Raw genomic sequence first — 22,431 nt, forward strand, 5'->3', positions numbered from 1 at the left:
AAAACTACTACTCTTTTTTCTTCATGTAAAGGAGGGATCGGCTCCTTAACATGATTTAAAGAATGCCTCACCAGTAAGTTACACCGTGTACCAAAGCGTGTGACTCAGTGCGCAGTGCGCAGCGGCCGGGGCGGCGCCTTCCTATAAAATCTGCGCTGCGTTTGTTCCAAACTTCTGATTGTTCCCACTTCTGCTTCCCGGCCACGTCTCCAGCGCTGCACGGTAAGAAGTAACGATGCTGCACTCGTCTTCCACCTTCAGCTTTGCCGAGATTTCCTTGAATGCGATGAGCGCTCGAAGCTATACAGCCTGTCAGCTGTGGAAGGATTACTGAGGATTACTGAGTTGTACTGTGTTTTTTTTGTTTTGTTTTGTTTTGTTTTGTTTTTGACTCAGATGCAAAGTCCTAGTTTTGTTTTAAAATTTTAAGGGTGATAATAGACGATTGTTCTGATTTGAATTTCCAAACTTTTCAATTTGCACTTTAAACATTAAAAGTTCAGTATTTTTCACAGTTATCAACCTGCCGTGATGTTTGATTGTATTAATTCCCTGGAGTACCACTGTTTGCTTATATTTTGGAGTTTATATAGTTCATAGGTGAAGTGTAGGCTGTATAAGGGTGTGGTGGGATTCTGGGTATGTGCACACACTCTGCAGCTTCCTTCCATTTAGAGCCTCCATTTTGGAGTTTACTTTTGATTTACCCTTTTTTATTATTTGTAAAATGTTAGAAGATATTACCAGACATATGCTTCACACAAGGGATGCTAAATGATTATACTGAGGTGATCACGTGAATGCATAAATTCTCTCATAAGATCATTCAATGTGTTTTTGTCTAAAAGTCAAATTAACTCAAAACAATTACGTATCACAAAGTCTTTTCTATTTTTTTTTTTTAAGTCCCCAATAGTAATGTTTCTTTCCTGCTTCGTCTCAATCTTGCCTTTCAGTCCAGACACACTTCAGCAATCATGCCTTCCGAACTGGAAAATGCAATGGAGTCACTCATCAAGGTGTTTCACCGTTACGCCTCCAAAGAAGGAAAGAACGGCACACTGAACAGGCGAGAGCTGAGAGAGCTGATGGAGAACGAGCTGACCAACTTCTTAAAAGTGAGAGAAAGACCACTGCACTGAGCGCAAAATAGTTTGAAACTGTGAAATGACGCTGATGTCTTTCTGTTAACCGCAGTCCCAGAAGGACCCCGCTGCCGTGGACAAGATCATGAAGGACCTGGACACCAACGGTGACGGCCAGGTGGACTTTGAGGAGTTTGTTTCTCTGGTTGTGGGACTTTCCATTGCCTGCGAGGAGTGCTACCAGATGCACATGAAGAAGGCAGCTAAGAAGTGAAAGGCGACGGAGAAAGACCAAAAATAAATAAATACAGTTCAGTTTTTGTAAACATAGTTTTGTCAATTAAAAACAGTGAATCGTTTCAAACTGCTTGTGCAGCTTTTATTTTTTTTATATATATATTTTTTTTACCGTGTGTGTGTGTTTACAATGTGCTCTCTTACTGGGGTCAACATACATAAATCATTGCAACTTGGATAACGTTCCACCTGAGGTCGTCCTGCATAATGTCACACCTGGTTCCCCCACATTGAAGATCAAACGTTAAACCAACGTGTCATGAGGGAAGTTCTCTTTATTCTTATTTAAAGATCAAAAACGCGTGGCCAAATAATTCAAATTTCCCCATGTCCATAAGCAAATTCACAGGATTTTTCTCCACGTTTTCAGTCCAGCAGTGACTATAGGTGTGGCGATATAAGCTCCGCCTGTATTCTTTGCTTCTCTGAGTGTTAAAGTGCAGATGGACCGCTCCCTCTCTGCTTGATAAAGTCCCTTTTATCACTGCCCTAAGGAATCCGCAGAATGTCCCAGATACAAACACACCTCTCCGTGAGGCATAATCACTCATGCGGTGTTGCAACGCTGGGCACGACCAGGCATTCATGATAAATAGATGAACTAGATGATACTGTGTTGTGTCACTAGTGTTTCATTATAGTGGGCCTGACTAAATCAAATAACCCTTCAAGTGCATCACAGAAATGTGGACTGTCACAGCCAATCATTGCAGCTCTCGCTCTCTTTTTTCTTTTTTTCACCACAAAATTCTTTTCATTGTGTCTCATGTCTGGTGAAAGATGGAAACGCGAAAGCAAAGACAGCACGTGACTTGTTTAACCCATCCCCTTCTGTGGATCTGATGGAAGTATCTTTGCTCTAAAATAAAGTCTCTAAGGCAGCACTACGTTCAGGAGAGATATATCATTTCTACCTATCTGAGGCCGAAGCCCCCGATTAATGATAGAAAAAGCAGACTTTTCAATCTGAATGAGGCATGCCTGGAAGACAAAACTGAGGAAGTTTTTGACCACACCTCCATGGGTGGGGTTTAAGATTTGATGCCCTTGTCCATAGTTACAGTGCAAACACTGAGGTTGCCTAGGCAACTGTGGTGTGTGTGTGTGGGTGTGTGTGTGTGTGTGTGTGTGTGTGTGTGTGTGTGGGGGGGGGGGGGGGGTAGAGTTTACAGAAGCACCACACCCATGTGACCCACAGCTGAGTGTACAGGCCCGGGGATTCCTCCTCTGCAGACTGAGTCAATGTTCCTCTTGTGCGCTTGCCAAAATGTTTCCTATCACAAGATCTCTTCAGTTATGCGTATATCCAACAACAAAAAAAAGACAGAAAACACCCATTCGAGTTGCTATATGATTATCCTGTGATCCAGAAGACTAAAACAACCATTTGTCATAATGAATAAGTCTCTCTGAGTACGACTCAAGAAGATCTACGCTCATCTGTGACGTCGTGTCCAGGTTTAGACCTGTTCTCTGTTTGTGTGAGACTTACTAACACACACATCACGACCTTTGTCACAGCTTGAATGACCCTGCAGACCCTCACGGTTTTACAGCCACTGTTCAGTCATTTTCCTGTGGGGCGTGTTCTGGTGTGGGGCCAGAGTTTAGGAAGTATTCCCTGATGCATACCACACCTGACACCTAGTGAAGAAAACACACTCAACAATAATATGTCCGGTCTGAACAGGCCAAGCATTCAAAGACCCCTTGTAGCCTCGATCAGGGCCAAGACGATGTCTGCCAAATTATTTTTTTTCATCTCATACTTTAGATAATTCCCCTCAGTGACGTCCCGTTACCTGAAGGTTTTGGCTTTTGGTTGTTTTTGGAATGCAAAATGTATAGTGGCTGTACAGTGTTTTCACCTCACAGCAAAAAATAAATAAAAATAACTTGATTGAAGTCCAGCAGTAGACTTTCTGTGAGGGGTTTTCCATGTTCTCCATGTCCATATGTACAACTTCTGTGGCTGCTCTTCATTTTCTTCCGAAAAGTCCAGTTTGACATTTTTGAATACTCTTGACCCGTTTTATGGCAAGTGACCCAATATTTTCACAAAATTATAAGTTAGAAGATAAAAACCATTTTTGCATGTTGATTATGTGGTGATTAAAAAAAGACGGGATACGTTTTGAAGTGACAGGAGGGTTTTTAAACAATATATTTTGTTTTGTGAAATACATGGTCAGTTTGACACTTTACAACAGATTTTAATTACATATAGAAAACATTTAGTGCTGTTTTTAATACTGACTCCAGAAATTAACAACACCCAGCTGTTGAAATTCTCCATCTCTGAATATGTGAACAATTTAATACAAGGTGCCTTTCTGTGTTTGCGACTCAATGACATATGAAGGGGTATAAAATATTGTGGTACGACAGTATATTTCACAATAAATGATGCCCGTTTGAGTTAACTATTACTGTATTAGCTAACAGGCCGCAGGTTCCAATAGATTTGTCAAACACAGTTTGTGGGGCAGAAACAACATACAACTTTGACTTAGTTGATGTATTGGTATAATACTTGATAAATCCAAAAATGTAATCAGTAAAAGTTTAATGAAGCGATTAGGTCTTTTTGTCTTATGCAAAAATGTTTTTTTTTTTTTTTTTTAATCTTGTCGAATATAATTCCGTTTTTTTTATTTGACTATCCGCTTAATAAGTTTCAGAAAAGGGCACAGTATTATAAATGTCCGCTAGATGGCGCAAAAGCACAGCTGTGATTCCAATACTGGCCGTGAGGCTTGGCTGTGTTTACTTTCCAGATTTAACGCACATAGTTTCTTCGTATGAATCACAGCTGGGAGTTTTGCAAAACGTGGTTGCCATGGTAATCGACTATTTTCCTGTACTGGTAGCTGTGAGGGAAGATGACAACCGGAAATAATCTGACTAAAGAGTTCCCCAGTCAAAAAAAAAAAAAAAAAAAAGGACTGCAATGTTTGAATGTTGAAAATAAATGATCATGTTGCATGATGGTGACAGGAACTTTTTCAAACCCGTGATCTAGATTTAGTGAGACTTTGAAGTTAATTAGAGGCCTGAAACAATTGCATCCCCACTAAAGACAGTTTATATGTAATTCAAAGCCACACAGCAGACCACACACACACATAGAAACAAACACACAAAGTTTCCACTGTATGCATTTTTTGGGGGGCTTTTCTTCTTCTTCTCCCTCTTCTTCTTCTTCTACTTCTGTAAGACTTGAGCTTAAGGGACGTGACTGTGACTCATTGCTTCTCCACAAACATGCGAAGAAGAGTGGTCCCATTCAGGATGATAACAATCAACTCTAAGTGACTCACTTTTCCAAATGTTTTCTCTTCCGCATCATGTGCATTTCAGACAATTAAACAAGAAATAGACAAAAGACACAAGGAATCTGTAAACGCAACAAGCAATCACAGTGTCCCGTAACACAAAACTGCACAACAAAATTCACATTCAACTGTTTTAGTCCTTGTTTTTCTACTTTTCTGAGTGAGAGAGAGTTATGATTATTGCCAAAGCACATCCTCCTCATTTCAAATCCGCAGACATTCACAGCACAGTGCGAGTCTGAAATTAAGATTTTATTTTTTTTTAAAAACATCTGCTTTATTTTGGCAATTGCTTAAAAACATCTCCTAACTCTTGCATCTGTCCTCCGCCTTCCACGGTCTTTACCCGATCTGTTTGTGTGAGGCTCTGAACTAAAGTGTGTGACACAAATTGTGGATCTCCTTTTTTCTTTGGGTTTTGTAGCAGCTGTGAGCGACTCCATCGCGACAAAAAAGTGATTCATCAGTCCCTCCATCGACTCATTGAACAACAGCCTTAAAGAGGGACGCCAATAAATACACTCCAGGGTGTTTCTCCAAAGAAAAAATGTTGATTAAACGTTGGGGGGGGGGGGGGGGGGGGAGCACTAAACTAACGGTATAAACAAACGGTTACCGTAAAGAATGATGAAAAAACAATCGCATGCACAATCTGCCTTGTAATATGAGCCGGCAACACTCCCTGTTGGGCATCTTCCTTGCTCTCGCGGCTGGCTCTAACTGCTGCTTCAAAAGCAACTGGACGTCATAAAATGTGAAATTACTGGTAACAATGTCTTTCATATGCGATATAAGCTCTTTGTTGTAAAACCCCGAGATGCTGGAAGGGACTATAGATTAAGTGCTTATTGAAAGAAAACGTTGAAGAATTAAAAGCAGCAGCCTGACAGAGAGGGAGTCGGGGTGGGGGAGTGGTCGGGGATGAAGGGAGCATCATAGAAGGAGGGATGCAGGGTGTGGTGATGTATAAAACCCGAGCTGCATCCATTTTCCATCACTGCAGCTCCTCCAAGCCTCATTTCATTCTCCCGTCTTCTGCCATCAAAACTTTGGTGAGTAAAAGAAAGAAATGTGAATATTGTTTGTAGTAGTAAAGTTGCAGATACTAGTTATAAAAAATAAAAAAAAGGACCAATGATTTGTTCTGTAGCATTTTGCAAAATTCTAACTATGTAATTATTGTGAGTTTTGTTTTATTTGAATGCACTTAAAAAGATCTGATTCACAAGTGTTTGCAATTTCAGGGTTTTTTGTGAGACTATTTTTTTTTGCCTTCGCCGTTTCTGTAACTTCTTGTTGCAACATCCGTTGCTCAGTTTTCCTTTAGCGCCGGGGGAAAGGTTCTTTGCCCACTTTGAGCCAGTAATGCTTTCTTAAATATTACTGTGCGCATCCTGAGTTCAGCAGCAACGTCTGATTCTAATAGTTGCACCAAATTCAAAAAATGTAAACAGTTTAATCGTGCTGGTTCTGGGCATCCTCCTCCGCAAATTCCAATCTGTTTACAAATCTGATGCCACAGTTTCCTCGGCTCGGGCCCCAGAGAGGGAACAGCACATATGAGTCACAATGCAGCCACAACACACTCTCTCCAGTGGGGAAAGAAACAAAAAAAAAAAAAACCTACACTATTCAAACTGTGTTAGAGACTAAACTCCTGGGATGTTAATCAAGCCGTGGCCTGCTTCTTGATCGAGTTCAAATGAGTTACCTAGAGAGATTGAGCTGTTGCCTTAACAATTTCCTGTGTCACTTAGCAGATGCGGTGGATTAGAGACTGGTGGCAGAGTGAGAAAGGAGTGGTTCAGCCCAGGAGGAAACCCAGCCTGAGTTTATTAGTAGATCTCATGGAAAAACAGAGGAAGAGTTTGGCAGAGACAAAAGCAATGCTGTCACCCTTGTTTGCTTCCTTAAAGGCATTAAAGCCACTTTATACTTCACTGCTGTTACATCATTACATCAAGAATCCCCCCCTCTGGGATTATAATCGTATTTCTATTCAATTCTGTTTACATGAATGACGCATCAAAACTGTTAAAGATTAGAGAAGTAATGAGTTAAAAAAGAAAAGGCCCCTGCAAGGAGTGAGTCCACTTTTTAGATCCTGTTTCCACTAAGCAATGCCTCCAGATGTGATGCCAACTCCTTTGTTTCCCCCTGGAAACAAAACAAAAATCCCAAATTTCACCACGACACCACATGATCCACTTTAATCAACACCAGATGAACTTAACGAAGCTTGACTCTGCCCCTAGATGGAGTCATGAGAGCGTCATTGGAGAACAACAACTTTGTTTTCAGACATTTGAATATTTTCGGGGGGGGGGGGTTTAATGGACAATCGGGATTAACAATTTAACTGAAGTCTGTTTCTGTCTTCACGAACTAGCCGTCATCATGTCTAGCACCCAGCAGGCCATGGTCCTCCTCCTCAGTGTCTTCGACAAATATGCTGGAAAGGACGGAGAAAGTGACACTCTAACTAAGTCGGAGCTGAAGGAGCTTCTTCAGAACGAACTTGGAGAACTCCTGGGCGTGAGTGACACCTGCTTCATTGCACTGCAACGCCGCATAACTGCACCATTGTAGAGTTTTGTACTGAGATATTACGTTGTGGATGACCAGTCTGATGCTTTCCTTCATTACAGAAAGCCAACGACAAGGAAGCAGTGGACAAAATTTTCAAAGATTTGGACAGAAACAGAGACAACAAGGTGGATTTCAAAGAGTTTGGTAACTTGGTCATGGCCCTCACTGTGATGTGCCACGAATTCGTCAAGTCAAGTAAATGAGGATCTAACGCCACCTTGGGGTCGGCTGAAAGAGCAGCAGACAAGAGGAGGGCCCCTTTGTCAGATTGATTTGTTGAAGGGATGCATTATTTTGTACTGCTCAAAGGCACAAAAGTCAAGTCACAAAAAAATGATATTGCAATGTAATAATAAATAACCCTTTTCTCCGAAACACTGGCGTTGTTCACTTTGTCAAACACAATTTTAAAAAAACAAACTTGTAGTGATATTGTGTGGAATATGTGTGTGTGTGTGTGTGTGCAATATTTTTTTTTTCTCTTGTAAAATGCATGATAGTCATTCAACAGCCACATGAGCTGTGTATAATTAGTATGTTCTTCCCTGCTGGAGAGTTGCATAAATATGTCATGGACATAATCTCTGTAAGCTGATACTTGTGATATGTCCCCACAACATCCTCTGTGTCTTATTTCTGTTGACACACTACACACCCTGCAGGTAGATTTCCCTCAGATTGGAAGCAACTATACCTGGATGTTTTGTTTTGTTAGATTTAGGCCCAAGAGCAGCGATTTTGGTGTGGTGCTCTGTGTTCTCATGTCACGTCAGGTTCGGTGGGTCCAAAAAATAAGCCGTCGATCTGCCTCAAATGTGAGTGCATGTGCAGAAGATGGACGACTGGACTGTGTTGAGGTCAAACTAGAAAATCCTGCTTTTCGACTGTGTGGCCCTTGAAGAATCATAAAATCCTAAATGAATTGTGAGCGTTACAATCGGTGTAATATTGTGTTTTGAGTTAGATGTAGTTCTTGATCAGTCCTTGGAGAAATACCTGGTCACCTCCCTTTAGGCACATCCAACTGGGAGGAGGCCGCGAGGTCGGCCCAGGACTCACTGGAGAGATTATATCTCTGGCTTGGCCTGGAAGCGTCTCGGGGTCCCCCCAGAGGAGCTGGAAGATGGATGGATAGATGGATAATATTTATCTATCTATCTATCTATCTATCTATCTATCTATCTATCTATTTATTTATTTATTTAGTCTTTGTATAATATCCAATACATACATTTTTACAGAAAGTTTTAAGTTGTATTTTTGTGGAAATCAATAATTAGAAGGAAAACGTGTTGAATAAGAGCCTTTGGTGAAATGCAGGTGTTTAACGTGACACAGCTTGACGTTCATCGGGGCCGGTGACGCCTCTGGAGCCGGTGACGCCTCCGGCGGGTCACGTTGTGCGGCCGTGTCTCGTGACGCTGCGGAGGGGCGGGCTGAGAACAACAGAGTCGGTCTGTGGAGCTCCGGCGGCGCTGAGGGACAGAGCCCGAGTGTTGTTTTGAATTTGGTAGAAGACACCGACTGGCAGTTGGTGGGGGGGGGGAGTGTGCCTGAGAAGAAGATGGCGGATGTAGGAGACGATGAGATTCGGCCGGCTCTCCCTTCGGCGTCCCGCAACGGTCCGGTGGTCGGCTCGTCGGCGGGCACCGCGGGCCAGACCGCCGCCACGGTGATGTCGGGTCCGCGGATGGTGCGGATCGTCAAGTCGGAGTCCGGCTACGGCTTCAACGTTCGCGGTCAGGTCAGCGAGGGTGGGCAGCTGCGGAGCATCAACGGGGAACTGTACGCGCCGCTCCAGCATGTCAGCGCCGTGCTGCCCGGAGGAGCCGCGGACCGGGCCGGGATAGCGAAGGGCGACCGGATCCTGGAAGTGTAAGTGGGCTTCTTCTGCTCGGAGTTAGCATCCGAGGCTAACCGTGTAGCTCCAGTCTCCCTCTTCCAGGCATGTGTTGTAATTAGCCTCCCGTCAGGCTCCGTGTGTTACTAAAAACACAACTGTCCGTTTAAACGACCTCACTTAAAGGGCCAATTCACACCAAACTCAGCGTTTGTTGACGCGGCGCGTGAAGCTGCTGCCGGTGAGTCGGGCAGAAAGCGAAGCGGCTTACATAAGTTGGACAACAGGCTGTGCATGTTGATTAGCTCCGGCTAGCTGCCGCTGTGGCTAACACGGCGTCCTGCGCAGCGGCTGCTTCAGCGTGCAGCTGCTGACAAACTCCAACCTCAGCCGAGGTCACGGTACCGGCGATCCGTGTTTTGACCCTGATGGACAAAAGCAGTGTTGTCACTGCAGCTCAGCATCAGTGAGACTGTGTGAGCTCCTCGCCTTCCCAGCTGGTGTAGGTGCTGGTTTGGACTCTCATCACTGTCATTATGTCTTCCTAGTGGTTTTAATACACATGCAGACGAGCTGCAGGACAGTTTTCCTCCTATAAAAGTGTTATTATCTTTAACATAAATGTATCGATATAATTCTCTAGCTGTGGTGCTGCTTGTGCATCTATTTACTTCCCACATGACTTTGTTTGGATATGTCCATCCATCCATCAATCCACCTTCCATACCTTCAAGCTGATCCCAGCTTACTAAGGGCGAGGACAGGATACACCCTGGACAATTCACCTCTCCGTCACAGAGCAAACACACACAGACTTCTATCCAGCAAATACACCTGTTAAACACTTGCCATACAACAATATTCTCAAAAGGCTTCATATTGAGGGAGTTTCAGGGCCATCTCTGATCCACTTCATCATGCTGGCTTCACTTTCTCTTTTTTTTTGGGTTGCTATTCTAACCACAGGGTGATTTCACCTCTAAAGATGTGATTTTATTCAGTGAGTCACGACTGTTACACTTGGGAGTTATGCTGTATTGATATTTCTGCATATCGCCCTCTAAAACATTTGCATTTGATTTTGAATTTTCCCCCACAGAAAGTCATTCATCTCTTATTTGTAACCCTGCTCAACATGGCCAGTTTTAACGAGCACTCCTTCCTTCATAGTTCCTGACGTTGCATGTGTGTGTTTGGAAACTTTAAAACCAGTGGGAACATAAATAGGTAGCTGTGAAAGTGACCATAGGTTAAAAGCTATAAAAAAAAAAGAAAAAGAGGAATTGAAACAGGGAACGCTTCCCTTTACTTCCACTTGCTGAGACATCAGTATAGTTTTTACACAGTCTGATCTTCAGCCATTTAAACCTTTGAATCTCTCCAGAGTCACATGACCCCTACAATACTTACATGTGACTTATGAACCAGTGTGACTGCGCCGCAAAACCTCACAAAAAGCCGCTCAAGTTTATCTTGTGTCAGCAGTTTGTTTCAAAGGTTCAACAAGAATAACGTTAATATGTGGAGTTTATTTTCTGACTCTATCTCCACTGCCTGAGCTGTGCTTGTGGAGATCATCAGATAAGAAGAATAGACCTGTTTTTCCTGCTCTGTGACTTAAAGAATTCTTTATTAGGGCTATGAGAATCTTGTATTACTACATGAAGTGCCGTTGTGTCGCTGTTGTGTCGTTTGCTCAGCAAATCTCACAGTTGGTGGCAGATAGAGTATTTAGTTAAATCTATTGTGTGGTGGTAATATGACACCGTCACAGTAAACAAGTGCAACATTTTCGGAGTGCGCTGGCCTGTGTGTAAACGGGGAAAACACAACTTATCTGAAATGTGACATGACAGTCAGGCATGTTTCTGCCCATGTGCGAGTGGATATACAACAACAATGGAGGATTCCACAGTGCTGCTCACTTGTCTGAATTCAACAGCCCTTCTCGGAAAAAGTGCACATTCACTACACCGTCATCCGGATCACAGCAGATGCTGCGCGAGCCTTCATGTGGACTGAATGTCGGCGGTTCCGTGTGTGCGGCGATCGCTTTCAAAACAAAAACTAATTCTGTTTCCAGATGACATTTACTTCAGTCCTAATTTAGCTTCATTTGTGTCCGAGTCTAATTGACATTGACGCCTACAGACATGGGTTGTGTTTCTGGTTTGTCTTACAGGATCCGCATAGTTTTGAACCTACTTCCCTTTATCTTCCTCCTCCTTCCCCCAAGTTTTTCTACTCTGTTGATCAGTTCAGATTAAGTCTGTCTTGTCAATATCTGTATCCGCAGCACGCGAGCTCGCCCTGCTCGCATGATTTTCACTTTCCACCGAGCCTCTTCCGTCCCGTCACCTTTCGTTGTGCCTCCATAAAATGAGACGCAAAGACTCGGATAAACGCGGCACGCCATGGACGGCGCCTGCCGTTTTCCCCCCTCCACTATGTCCATCCCACTGTTTCTCATGGGCAGATTAGCAGAGACACCTGATGCTGCTGCCATCTGGCCTCGTCAAAGCCAAGAAGGGAGGTGTGTGTGTGTCTCGGAGCACCAAAGGAGAGGGGAACATTAGAGCCGACCTGCTTACTCAACACTACCAACACTGCCAGTCAACGGACAAAAGTGCCCTAACACACTATAAAAGGACGACATGTCGGAAATACATTTTAAAAATGGACTCTCTTTTTTTTTTAAAGCAAATTATTATTATTATACTCATAGATGCATGAATCTCTATGCACACTGGTACTTTGTGAAGTGACATATCTTGCTTAAAAAAACCCATCATTTAATCTATATGACTCCTTGTGAATTTGGGGTTTTGGCTGTTAGGTTTTCTGCCCACAGAGAGCCGGTGACTCAGTTTGTTGTCGCTGCATGTCTTCAGGGTATCTTAGGTAACACTGATGTATCTGGATTTTAAAGGGGACCTTGTGCTCTTAATTGTTCGCTTTTTTGACATTGTCTACCAGAGTACCCGTTTGTACTTCATGAGCGAGCTCTTGTAATTTGACACCAGCCTCGTCGTCTTACCTGACCAAGCTGCAATTATCTGATGTTGGGTTTTGTTTAGGGTTTTTTTTTTCAGTCAATGTCTTGAAGTCCCATTGGATCTTTTCTCAGGTAACACTACAAGTTCCTCTGGTTGAATCATGATAATTCTCTCCTATTAGTAACATTGATGTTGCATTTTTAAAAATTCTTTCCAAGAGTAACCATGTAAATGCTACATGACTTGGATACAATCCGGCACAAGCAGACGGGAGTCGTTCAGGGTGCCGCGGAGGCGACGTGCTCAGCTCCGCTCAGCACTCAATGCTTCATAGCCCCCGTGCGTGCAGAGTTGAATGAACTGCCCTTTTGAAACATAGATTGATTGTTTGGAAAGACATTTTGAGAAGAGAAAAAAAATGTATTGAATTCCTTTTCTCTATTTATCCGTGCTTCCCGCTCATTGTGCCTGACATCTTGTTTTGGCTTTCTTCCAGTAACGGGGTGAGCGTGGAAGGTGCGACCCACAAGCAGGTGGTGGACCTGATCCGCGCCGGGGAGAAGGAGCTGGTTCTGGCTGTCTTATCTGTTCCACCTCAGGAGGCCGACGGACTGGAGGGCGGAGAGGATGTCCAGCCCAATTATGACTACAGCGACAAACAGGCCGTGCCCATTTCTGTTCCCACATACAAGCATGTAGAGCAGCACGCCGAGAGGTTTGTGGTGAGTGCTGATTTGACACATGACCTTCACTGCTGACATTAAACAGAGTCTGACATCTCTCTTCTAGGAGGGGAATGCTTATCTCATCATGGATATAAAAAAAAAATAAAAAAAACCCAGACAACAACCTCGAACTCTTGGATTAAAACTTTGCAATCAAATGCTTTATTGTCTGTTTCCTTGGCGGTAGGTGTACAATGTGTACATGTCAGGTCGGCAGCTGTGCTCCAAGCGCTACCGTGAGTTTGCCATCCTGCACCAGAACCTCAAGAGGGAGTTTTCCAACTTCAACTTCCCGAAGATTCCCGGTAAATGGCCCTTCTCCCTGTCGGAGCAGCAGCTGGACGCTCGGCGCAGAGGCCTGGAGGAATATCTGGAGCGAGGTAAGCTGCTTTGGAACGCTCCCCTGTGGATAAACCTGCTTATGGGTAGATTTTTATTTTTATTTTTTTAACAAGGGAAAACACAAAAAGCAATCCATATGCTCAAGAAGAATTACTACTCCATTTTCAAAGCGCTTGTTCAACTCGAGCCAGCAGTGTAGAACGATCAAAATGAGAGCGGACGTCTTGCTGCTCCGGCTGTCATCAGTTTTCAAAGTGTTCAGTAAATGCTGCAGATATGAGCAGAGGGTTACAGACATGGTGACATTTAGCTGGCCTTTGTTTATTTGATTTACTTTGACCTCTCTCCATCTTTCTCCGCTGTCGTCTCCAGTGTGCTCTGTGCGGGTGATCGGGGAGAGTGACATCATGCAGGAGTTTCTGTCTGAATCAGACGAGGTATGCTTCTCCTTTGTTGGTATTCTGACCCGACCTATGTGAGGCCGCTCCTGTGCGGGAATGGAGAAGCTACTGTTTATTCCAGCTGAGACTCAAACTCTCTTTGTTTTTAATAGGAGCGTAGCAGTAAATCGCCATGAATGCAATCTATTATCACTCATCAGCTGCTCTTTTTGTCATTTTTCTCTGTGCAGAACTATAACGGAGTGACGGACGTGGAGCTGCGGATAGCGCTGCCAGACAAAACCACCATCTCGGTCAGAGTCCGTAAGAACAGCACTACAGACCAGGTGTACCAGGTAACATCGCTTTACTGTGTAGGCAGGGACAGGCTTTGTATTAAATTCTCATGTTGTGTAATATGTCAGCGTGACTCTGTCATCCTCTTTTTTTTCCTAGGCGTTAGTGTTGAAGGTTGGAATGGACAGTATTATGGCCAGCTACTTCGCCCTTTTTGAGGTCATCAATCACTCCTTTGGTAAGAACTGTATGAGCGGCATCTCACCGTTGACTTTCTCAGTCTATCATCCCATTAATGTTATATTTATATATATATATATATATATATATATATATATATCTTTTTTCTAAATAAAAACTTGTCTAATTAACTCACCCAGCTGTGGGGTATGTGTGTAGTTTTGGAAAACAAGAACACTTGACTTGATATTTGGGGCAGTGAGTTATCGTCGCCTCATTTCTCCGTTCCATAATTCTTTGCATTGCAGTGCGGAAGCTGGCGCCCAACGAGTTTCCCCACAAGCTTTACGTTCAGAACTACACGTCGGCAGTGCCGGGGACTTGTTTAGCTCTACGCAAATGGCTGTTTAGCTTCCAGGAGGAGGAGCTGCTCCGAGACAACCCGCTGGCGCTGCACTACTGTTTTCACCAGGTAATAACTATAATTCTGTCCTGTTTGACATGGATTTCTTTCTTTCCTTTCTTCTTCAACTTTTTTTATTTTATTTTGAAATATTCTTGATTTCCAACATGCTCATATTTTGAAAAGGGTTTTCCAAAACCAATGAATAGATACAAATACATTAAACACACGAAGCTTAGACTGCGGAGTTTCTCAGATATTTCCTTGTGACATACAGTCTTATGCACAGTCCACCGTGTCCTCACAGTATCCTCATCGCTCCCATGCTCCTGCCTCTCATCCTCGCTGCCCTCCAAAACATTCGAGACTCAGTCAGGTGTCCACAGATCACATCCAGCTTGTTTGTCTTGTTTCTGAAGCCCTTCGGTCTGTTAGGCAGAACTCAACACAACCCCTGGAGCTGAATATTAAACCCTGAATAAAACACAACCACTTTTTTATGGACCAATTACCAGGGAAGGAAAAACGGCCATGTCCTCTATCCAGACCATTACAGTATTTTGTGAACATTTACTCTATTACTGTTCAGTAGTTCTCCCATTTAGTTATTCTAATTTATAAATCAATATTCTTTCATCTACATCATTCTAAACATACTTTTTCATTAAACCAAGCAAAAACCAAATCTTTGGTAACTAAAGAATGCCTGTCTGGGACAGAGAAAGATGAGAATTCACCAGGGGCTGAGATTCTTCCAAAGCTTTTTGAAGTAGCAGATATGAACTGAGAGGAAAATAATTCACTAAAATTAGCTGCAGCAACATCCTGCAGGCTGTCTGCTGACCAGTAAAGGTCAATACCTGAAGCATTTTAAGCTTGTGAGGTTCAGCAGTGACTCATTAAAGCAAACATGAGAGGTGGAAAAGAACCCTTTCTGGAATATAACAATCTCGGACTAATTGCTGGTTATTTTTGTGTCTATTCTGGCCTCATGGGGCAGCGTCATGAGCACAGCATTTAGCTTTCACATCTTATTTAATTAATACAGATTGTTTTTATATTAGGAGACAGCTGCTTTCATCACGTCCAGTACTTAACGGGGTGACATTATCATTCGTTTTGGAGTGCATTTCTGCAACTGTGGCCTTCGATATTTCCTCACTCAGCACTTTTAAGCTGATAAATGATCAGCTCTGTTCTGCACCAGCTCCTCATTGTCTGGTGGTTGGTGCTGATCACATTGTCTACAGCTGGTTGGGCCTTCTACAGTCAGAAATGATGCAGTTACTAGAAAATCTGGTAGTTGTGGGCAAGACAATTGAACGATGAGCTGAAAGCTGACACAGAGCTCAGAAAGTCTCTCCACAATCAGAGCATAGCCTCACTAGGTCCATCACTACATGTGAATGTTTCTCATATTGAATACAGTAGATGCAAAATGTAGTTTGTTTTCTTCAGTGAGCACCTCAAGTGATATATCCTGTTCTGCCTCTTTACGTTATCTCTTCCTCTGTCTGTCTAGGCACTGGACGATGTGAAGAAGGGATTCATAAAAACAGAGGACAAATCCTACCAGCTGCAGAAACTGGCAGAGCAGCGAAAGATGGCCACGGTCAGTACCACAGACCGGTCTTTGTTCGGGGAGGGGATCGGGATGACTCCACTTTTTGCCTGCTGACCAGAGCCATCACCAAAACACCACCAAATAGAAATGGACAGAAAAACCTCGAACCCCTCGTGGTTTAGTGATGGAGCCTTGGAGTTCGCAGCACATGAACTCATAGTGACAGGTCTAGTTCATTCACCGCTCTGTAGCTTCTCACGTTGTGAGCAATCCATAATCAAGTATCAGGTAATATCTGATTTCATCAAGGTTTGTAAAAGCAGGAATGAGGCTCAAAGAGCATTATTTTATAATAAATAAATAAATAAATCTTTTGTGGAAATTTGGGTTCAAAGCATCTTTAAGAAGACCAAGACGCAGAGCAGAAAATGTCAGCATTCTTGTGACAGTAGTGTTTCTCACAACTGTGAAGACAGCACTAACACAGTGATACACTCACGAGTTAAGAAGTTATTTCTGAAAGCGACAAGTGTCACTCATCCGTCTCTTTATGTCGCCCGTTAGTACCTGAGCCTGTTGCGGACATGCGAGGGCTACAACGAGGTGGTTTTCCCCCACTGCTCCTGCGACTCCAGGAGGAAGGGTCACGTCATCACAGCTATCAGCATCAATCACTTCAAGCTGCACGCTTGCACTGAGGACGGCACGCTGGAGGTGAGAATCCCTGTTGGCTGCGTTAAACTGCCGCGCACATAGACGGTTTGTGCTTTGTCCGCGAAAGGCTCTATTTGGACTTCCACCTCGGCTTGATTGTTCCTTTACGTTCACATGGCACTGTTCCTATCGACTGAATCAAAACAGTGTTGAAAGTAAACATTAACTGTTCGTACATGGGCCTTAAGGATCTTGAATAAAACACTTGTGACTATAATGACCCTATCACGTTGAAATTATGATCGGATGAAGGGAGGTTTTTATGATCTGATCAGAGTCCAAGTACAAGGCACATCGGGTTCTGAGACGTCAAAGATTTGCTTGTCTGTTAAGTAACGTCACCACAAGATGCTTCACGCATGGTGTTTTGAAGAAAATCACTGTGACAAACTGCAACTGATGGATGCAGGACACATAAACAGACTGTTTAACCAAGTCCCATCTTCAATACTGGGGAGATTCCAGGTATCGCCGGACCTGGGATCATGTTTCCAGGTTTCAAAAGGCTAACATCACAGTGCCAAACAGCATGGGCTTTATCCACTGACTGAATCCAGCGATCTTAAAACCTGCACAGCAGTTAATTCAGTGTTCATGTAAACAGAGACGTCTGGTGTCTCAATGGGAAAGAATTCAATCAGAATAAACAAAGAGAATGAATCCAGAGGCTGATACCTATAAATACAATCTCTTTATCCACTTCAGAATCAGGTAATAGCCTTTGAATGGGCGGAGATGCAACGTTGGGACACTGACGAGGAGGGGATGGCTTTCTGCTTTGAGTATGCCAGGGGAGAGAAGAAACCTCGCTGGGTCAAGATCTTCACTCCATATGTAAGTTTACACACACACACACACACACACACACACACACACACACACACACACACACACACACTGCTCTGCAGCATGTCTTCATTATGTGCCTGTGGATTTCCAGTACAATGCAACCTGCAGAAATCTGAGAACTCTGGGTCATACAACAATGTGGCTTCACGTCTTAATGGGTCTAAAGAAGTTGTTGTAAAATACCACCAACTGTCACGTAGGCCTGATTATAATAATTATGGCATTTGCTCCAGATCTTATCTAAACTGTAGTTAAAACGAAGCAATTAGTGTAATCATAGGTTTACACAGTGGCTGTTCAGGCTGTGGTGCATTGGTAACCTGAATATCGCCGTGTGTTTTTTCCTCTCAGTTCAACTACATGCACGAGTGCTTTGAGCGGGTCTTTTGTGAGCTGAAGTGGAGGAAACAGGTAAAGACCACTCCTTTCCTCTCTCATTTCTGGGAAGCACACGACTCCGTGCCAGCTCTGAATGTCCAAACTTGGCTTCTTCTTATGTTTGTCTGTACTGATTCACGAGTCCTGCAGTCTGGCCTCCAACATGATTTGTTTTACAGTTGTTTATTCACTCCTTTGCTCTCAGGTTGAGGAAGAGGCTTCTGATAAAGACAACAAGAACTGCAGTAACAACGGTAAGCTGCAAATGTTGTTCCACATGTTTGTTTTGGCAGAAATAAAAAGAGACAATATTTTCAGTGATGTAGTGAACGCCAGAACTAAAAGGTCAAATGGAGGCTGAAGGATCATAATCATTATTTGTTTTAAAAGAAGCATATTCAGATACAGTACAGGGTGGTTGCTTTGATTGAAGACAACCATCAAGAAACATGAATTATTCAAAAACTCACTATCTGATGAAACTTAAAATGTCAAGAGTTTAAAGCTGCTCTTTATTTCTCTACAACAAAGACACAAAAATCAGTGATTATCTATGAATACTTAGTAAATTACTCTTTGGATAAAGCTACAGGGAAGTATGCTTCAATTTAGTGTGATATCTTGCATGTAAAGCACTCCATGAAGTTAAAAATATGTCTCTAGTTTTTGTTCTATTAGTTGAATAATTTCAGATATTTGGAGTATTTTTCCATAAACGTATCTCCTTTTCTCTTCCTGTAAAATGGTGTCAAGTGTCATTTTGTAATTCTGCATCCACTCGAAAAGTATCTGCCGCTTGACAGGATGTCTACTGAGCCAATGGCCTGTTCTGGCTTTTAATATCAGCTCCTACTGGTCAATGTCTACACATGATCACCTCAGTGAAGCCTGGAACACGCCCCGCCTTCGCTTTGACGTGTTCTTGCAGGAAATCAAATGTCAGCCCAGATTTCACTTCAACACGTCCTCAGTGTAAAACCAGGAAGTGATTAAGGTCAGTTGAGCAGAACGAGGAAGCACAGAGGTGTGTTTTCTCTGGTTCCAATGTCAGGATTTGTGTCTTTAAAAAAAAAAAAAGTGCATTTGCACACGCAGTCATGTGAGTTGCGACGAGTCATTTCTGAGAGATGCACTCAGGATGTGAAACTATTTGCCCCTTGTGACAAAAATATGTGGACAAACGACTGCGAGGCATGAGAATGACGGAAAACTTTTATGAGCTTCAGGAAAGAATAGTGAACAGCTGAGAGGTTGAGAAAGTGGAAGACATGCAGAAGGGAGCTCTCGTGGAGGGACTGATGTGCTTTGTAACATGAATGTGGCAGCATTTTCCTCGTTGAAGGTCTGTTGCCCTGAGCCGTCTCTCTGTGTTCCAGAGTATCTGCCTCCACTGGAGACGCAGCAGAAGGGATGGCGCCACCTAGGGGGGGAGATTGCAACTTCCTAAGACCTTTTGTAATTCTTCAAAACAAGTACCGGTCCACTCACATCATCACAGCCACCTCAGAAAGCGCCCATCGACAAACACACAGCTCAGCGTCAGACTGAGGCGATCCCTGCCCCCGAAACAAAAAAAACAATCAAACAAACTGGAAGCGACTGATTTGGGGAAAATTTGAATTGTCACGCTTGCAGGAACACGAGCAACGAAGGAGAAAAAAACAAAAAAAAAAAACCTCAACAAAAACCAAGGCTCACCTCATCTATTAGATCTTCATAGCGTGTCTGTTGTTTTCCTCCACGCATCAGCCCTGTGACGAGGGGCAGGCACAAGCAGATTGTCTCCTGTAGTCGAGGTGTAACGCAGCCGGGGTCACCCACGGCACTGCAGCAGCGTTTGTGCAAAGGGACGAGAGAGAGCTGACCTCTGCTCGCGGATTGTGGTGGTCCGTCTTTCCACCAGACCCGCACGGTCCAAAGTCCTGCGATGTTGCGCTCGTCCACTGAACTGAGGAGAAAATGAGAAGGGAGGGGTGCAAAAAGAAGAAGAAGAAGAAAGTGGTTTCCTCTCCTTTCACTGTCGGTTACAAATGAAACAAAAAAGCAAAGTCATGCTTTTGATGCTGGACATGAACAGATATTATGTTTTCTATCTCTGGAGTCTTCGGTGTCCTACCGCTGTCGGAACTCAATGTAAGTGTAACTAAATGGATCCAGATGTGGGGGAATGTGTTTGTAACTGTTTATATGTTTAACGATTTCTGCGTCTGATAAAATATAGATTAATATAAGAGCTATAATAATTGGTCTCTTGGTCTAACACGGTGAAACGCTAACTGAGATCTCATTCTCCATTTTTCACCTCATCCAAACGTCTGTTGGCAGTCGGCCATTAATGTCAGGACGGGGTCTCTCCTCCCCTCCTCACTGTTTTACCTGAGGGGGTTTTGCAGAGCTCGGGGATTCGAGAGGAAGAAGCTCTCGTTCTCAGTTCTGTGCTGGAACGATATCTTGAACAAACGATATACGGGGGAAATTTCTTTCCCTTTGAACTGTAGTTTCTGGATCAGGCAGCAGGGGGCAGCAGAGGATAGCACCGACTCAGGCGTACATTTTGTGCAGGAATAGAAATCTCAGAGCTCCTTAAAGAGTGATCCCTCTGGCTCTGTAAGTCACCCCGGAGGATCACTCCTCTGCAGTCAGTCCATTAACCAAGTCAGGAGGATGGATGTTGTGTAACTTTATCCACAGCCAGGCTTTTTATTTAATTTTTTTTTAGAGCACCTAAACTTATACAGTATTAGTTGTGTGTGTATGCACATGACATATAATTTTACAATTATGTAGTTTTATGTTTTTGTGGGAAAATATTATTTTTTTTCCTCACAATTGTTAGATTTCTTCTGTACTTGTTTCCCATCGTTGTGGAGCTGAAGCTTCACGTGATTGTCCCACCTGGAATGTGGTTTCCATGTGTGGTCGGCGGGGGGAAAGCTGACAAATTGAGACTGATTTAAATTCCACTTCAATGCAATAGTTGTGTTTATCTCGGCCATGTTCTCACTGACTCATTCTTGCGCTTCACCTGCCTTTTGGCAGCGACCAAAAATCTAAACTGAGAACATTTTTTTTTTTTACTGCCCCCGTCTTGTGTTGGCTCTTACAAAGCAGAGGTCGAAGTTTCCCTCCAGTTAAATTATCTTCTCAGTCGAGCTTAAGATGCAGTTCAATAAATGATGATTCCCTGCCGAGCTTCAGTCATAATTTGCTTTCAGCCAGCTGCCTTGAGCACACTCCCCCGTGTGTGTGTGTGTGTGTGTGTGTGTGTGTGTGTGTGTGTGTGTGTGTGTGTGTGTGTGTGTGTGTGTGTGTGTGTGTGTGTGTGTGTGTGTGTGTGTGTGTGTGTGTGTGTGTGTGTGTGTGTGTGTGTGTGTGTGTGTGTGTGTGTGTGTGTGTGTGTGTGTGTGTGTGTGTGTGTCCTCTGTGTTTTCCACTGACATTGCTGATAAGCTTTTAGTCTCTGATTGGCGGCGTGTGATGAGCTGTCGGTGCAGGAGCCAGCAAACGAAGATGAGGGTTTTTGTATCTGTACGACAGAGGCGACTCTCGCCGGGCAGATGGAGACAAATTGAAAGCGTCTCCCATTGTGCAGCTGATGTTGGCAGCCCCGCTCACGTGCACGTGTCGGTCTCTCTGCTACTTAACATGGCCTCGGTTGTACGACAGCTTTTAGCAACACACACGTCACTGTGGTAGATTCTGACGCTCCCAGGTAATTAAGAAAAAGAGAAGTGGTCATTTTGACAGCCAGTTTAGAGATGGATGACTGAAGAGTTTTGTTTTGGTGTTGGTTTTTTTTTTTTTCATATGAGGGTTGGGCAGACACAGGTTTTGTGTGTGTGCGCTGGCTCGTCTGTCCTCGGCCCTTACTCTCTCCAGGTTGGTCTCCCGTCATCGCTGGGGGATGCGGTTGCCGTGGTAGCACCACGTTTGTTCAACACGCTCAGTGCAGCCTCTCTTCCTTTTATTCCTGTTGAGCACAACTGACTCACTCCTCCCAATAATGTATTCAAAGCTGTGTTTTTTACTGTTTGATGTTTGTTCTCTGTCCCCGTGGCTCGTGCTGCTGTGAATAGGCTTTTAGGGAGCGGCTCTTTTTTTTTTTGGTTTGTTTGGGTTTTTTTGTTTTGTTTCTTTTAAAGCATTTCTGTGATTGGGTTTGTCTCGTCTCCACCAGATGCCACACACAGGTATGTGTGTGTGTGTGGACTGTCTGTCAGTGTCTATTTCAGACGTTTCTTTAGTGAGCTAAATGTCGTGTTGATGGTGTTCAGGTGAAGAAAACGAAATGAGGACGTTGAGATGTATGTGCAGTTGGCCCGTGTTGGATCGTTTCTGTCTGTCAGTGTACCCCCCCCCCCGCCACCCGTGTTTGTGTTCGAGAAACCGGACAGCCAGAGCTTGTAAGTTGAATGATATCAGAAATTAGAAACAAAAATGATGAATGTTGGACGGTG

At 43.6% G+C, this 22,431-nt stretch overlaps 2 protein-coding genes across 2 annotated transcripts in view; both read left to right on the forward strand.

Annotated features, from left to right (window-relative positions):
* The window catches only part of LOC308122416 (protein S100-A1-like), a 1,669-nt gene extending 220 nt beyond the window's left edge, over window positions 1–1,449 (forward strand). The window contains exons 1-3 of the mRNA XM_080484201.1: window positions 1–222; window positions 957–1,118; window positions 1,198–1,449. The exon at window positions 1–222 is cut by the window's left edge and continues 220 nt beyond it. Coding sequence (XP_080340327.1) covers window positions 978–1,118; window positions 1,198–1,359 — 303 coding nt within the window. The 5' untranslated portion in view covers window positions 1–222; window positions 957–977 and the 3' untranslated portion in view covers window positions 1,360–1,449. The remainder of the gene's footprint in view (window positions 223–956; window positions 1,119–1,197) is intronic.
* A 7,280-nt stretch (window positions 1,450–8,729) lies between these two features.
* On the forward strand, window positions 8,730–19,719 carry snx27a (sorting nexin 27a). The gene is made up of 13 exons (XM_080485769.1): window positions 8,730–9,181; window positions 12,639–12,864; window positions 13,055–13,247; window positions 13,582–13,646; window positions 13,841–13,945; window positions 14,046–14,124; window positions 14,375–14,538; window positions 15,992–16,081; window positions 16,598–16,747; window positions 17,453–17,581; window positions 17,948–18,007; window positions 18,180–18,228; window positions 19,351–19,719. The coding sequence occupies exons 1-13, from the start codon at window positions 8,871–8,873 to the stop codon at window positions 19,419–19,421; spliced, it is 1,692 nt and encodes a 563-aa protein (XP_080341895.1). The 5' UTR covers window positions 8,730–8,870; the 3' UTR covers window positions 19,422–19,719.
* Window positions 19,720–22,431: the final 2,712 nt, after the last annotated feature.

This window comes from Lipophrys pholis, assembly GCF_963383615.2.
Source record: "Lipophrys pholis genome assembly, chromosome: 17".
In the NCBI taxonomy this organism is placed as follows: domain Eukaryota; kingdom Metazoa; phylum Chordata; class Actinopteri; order Blenniiformes; family Blenniidae; genus Lipophrys; species Lipophrys pholis.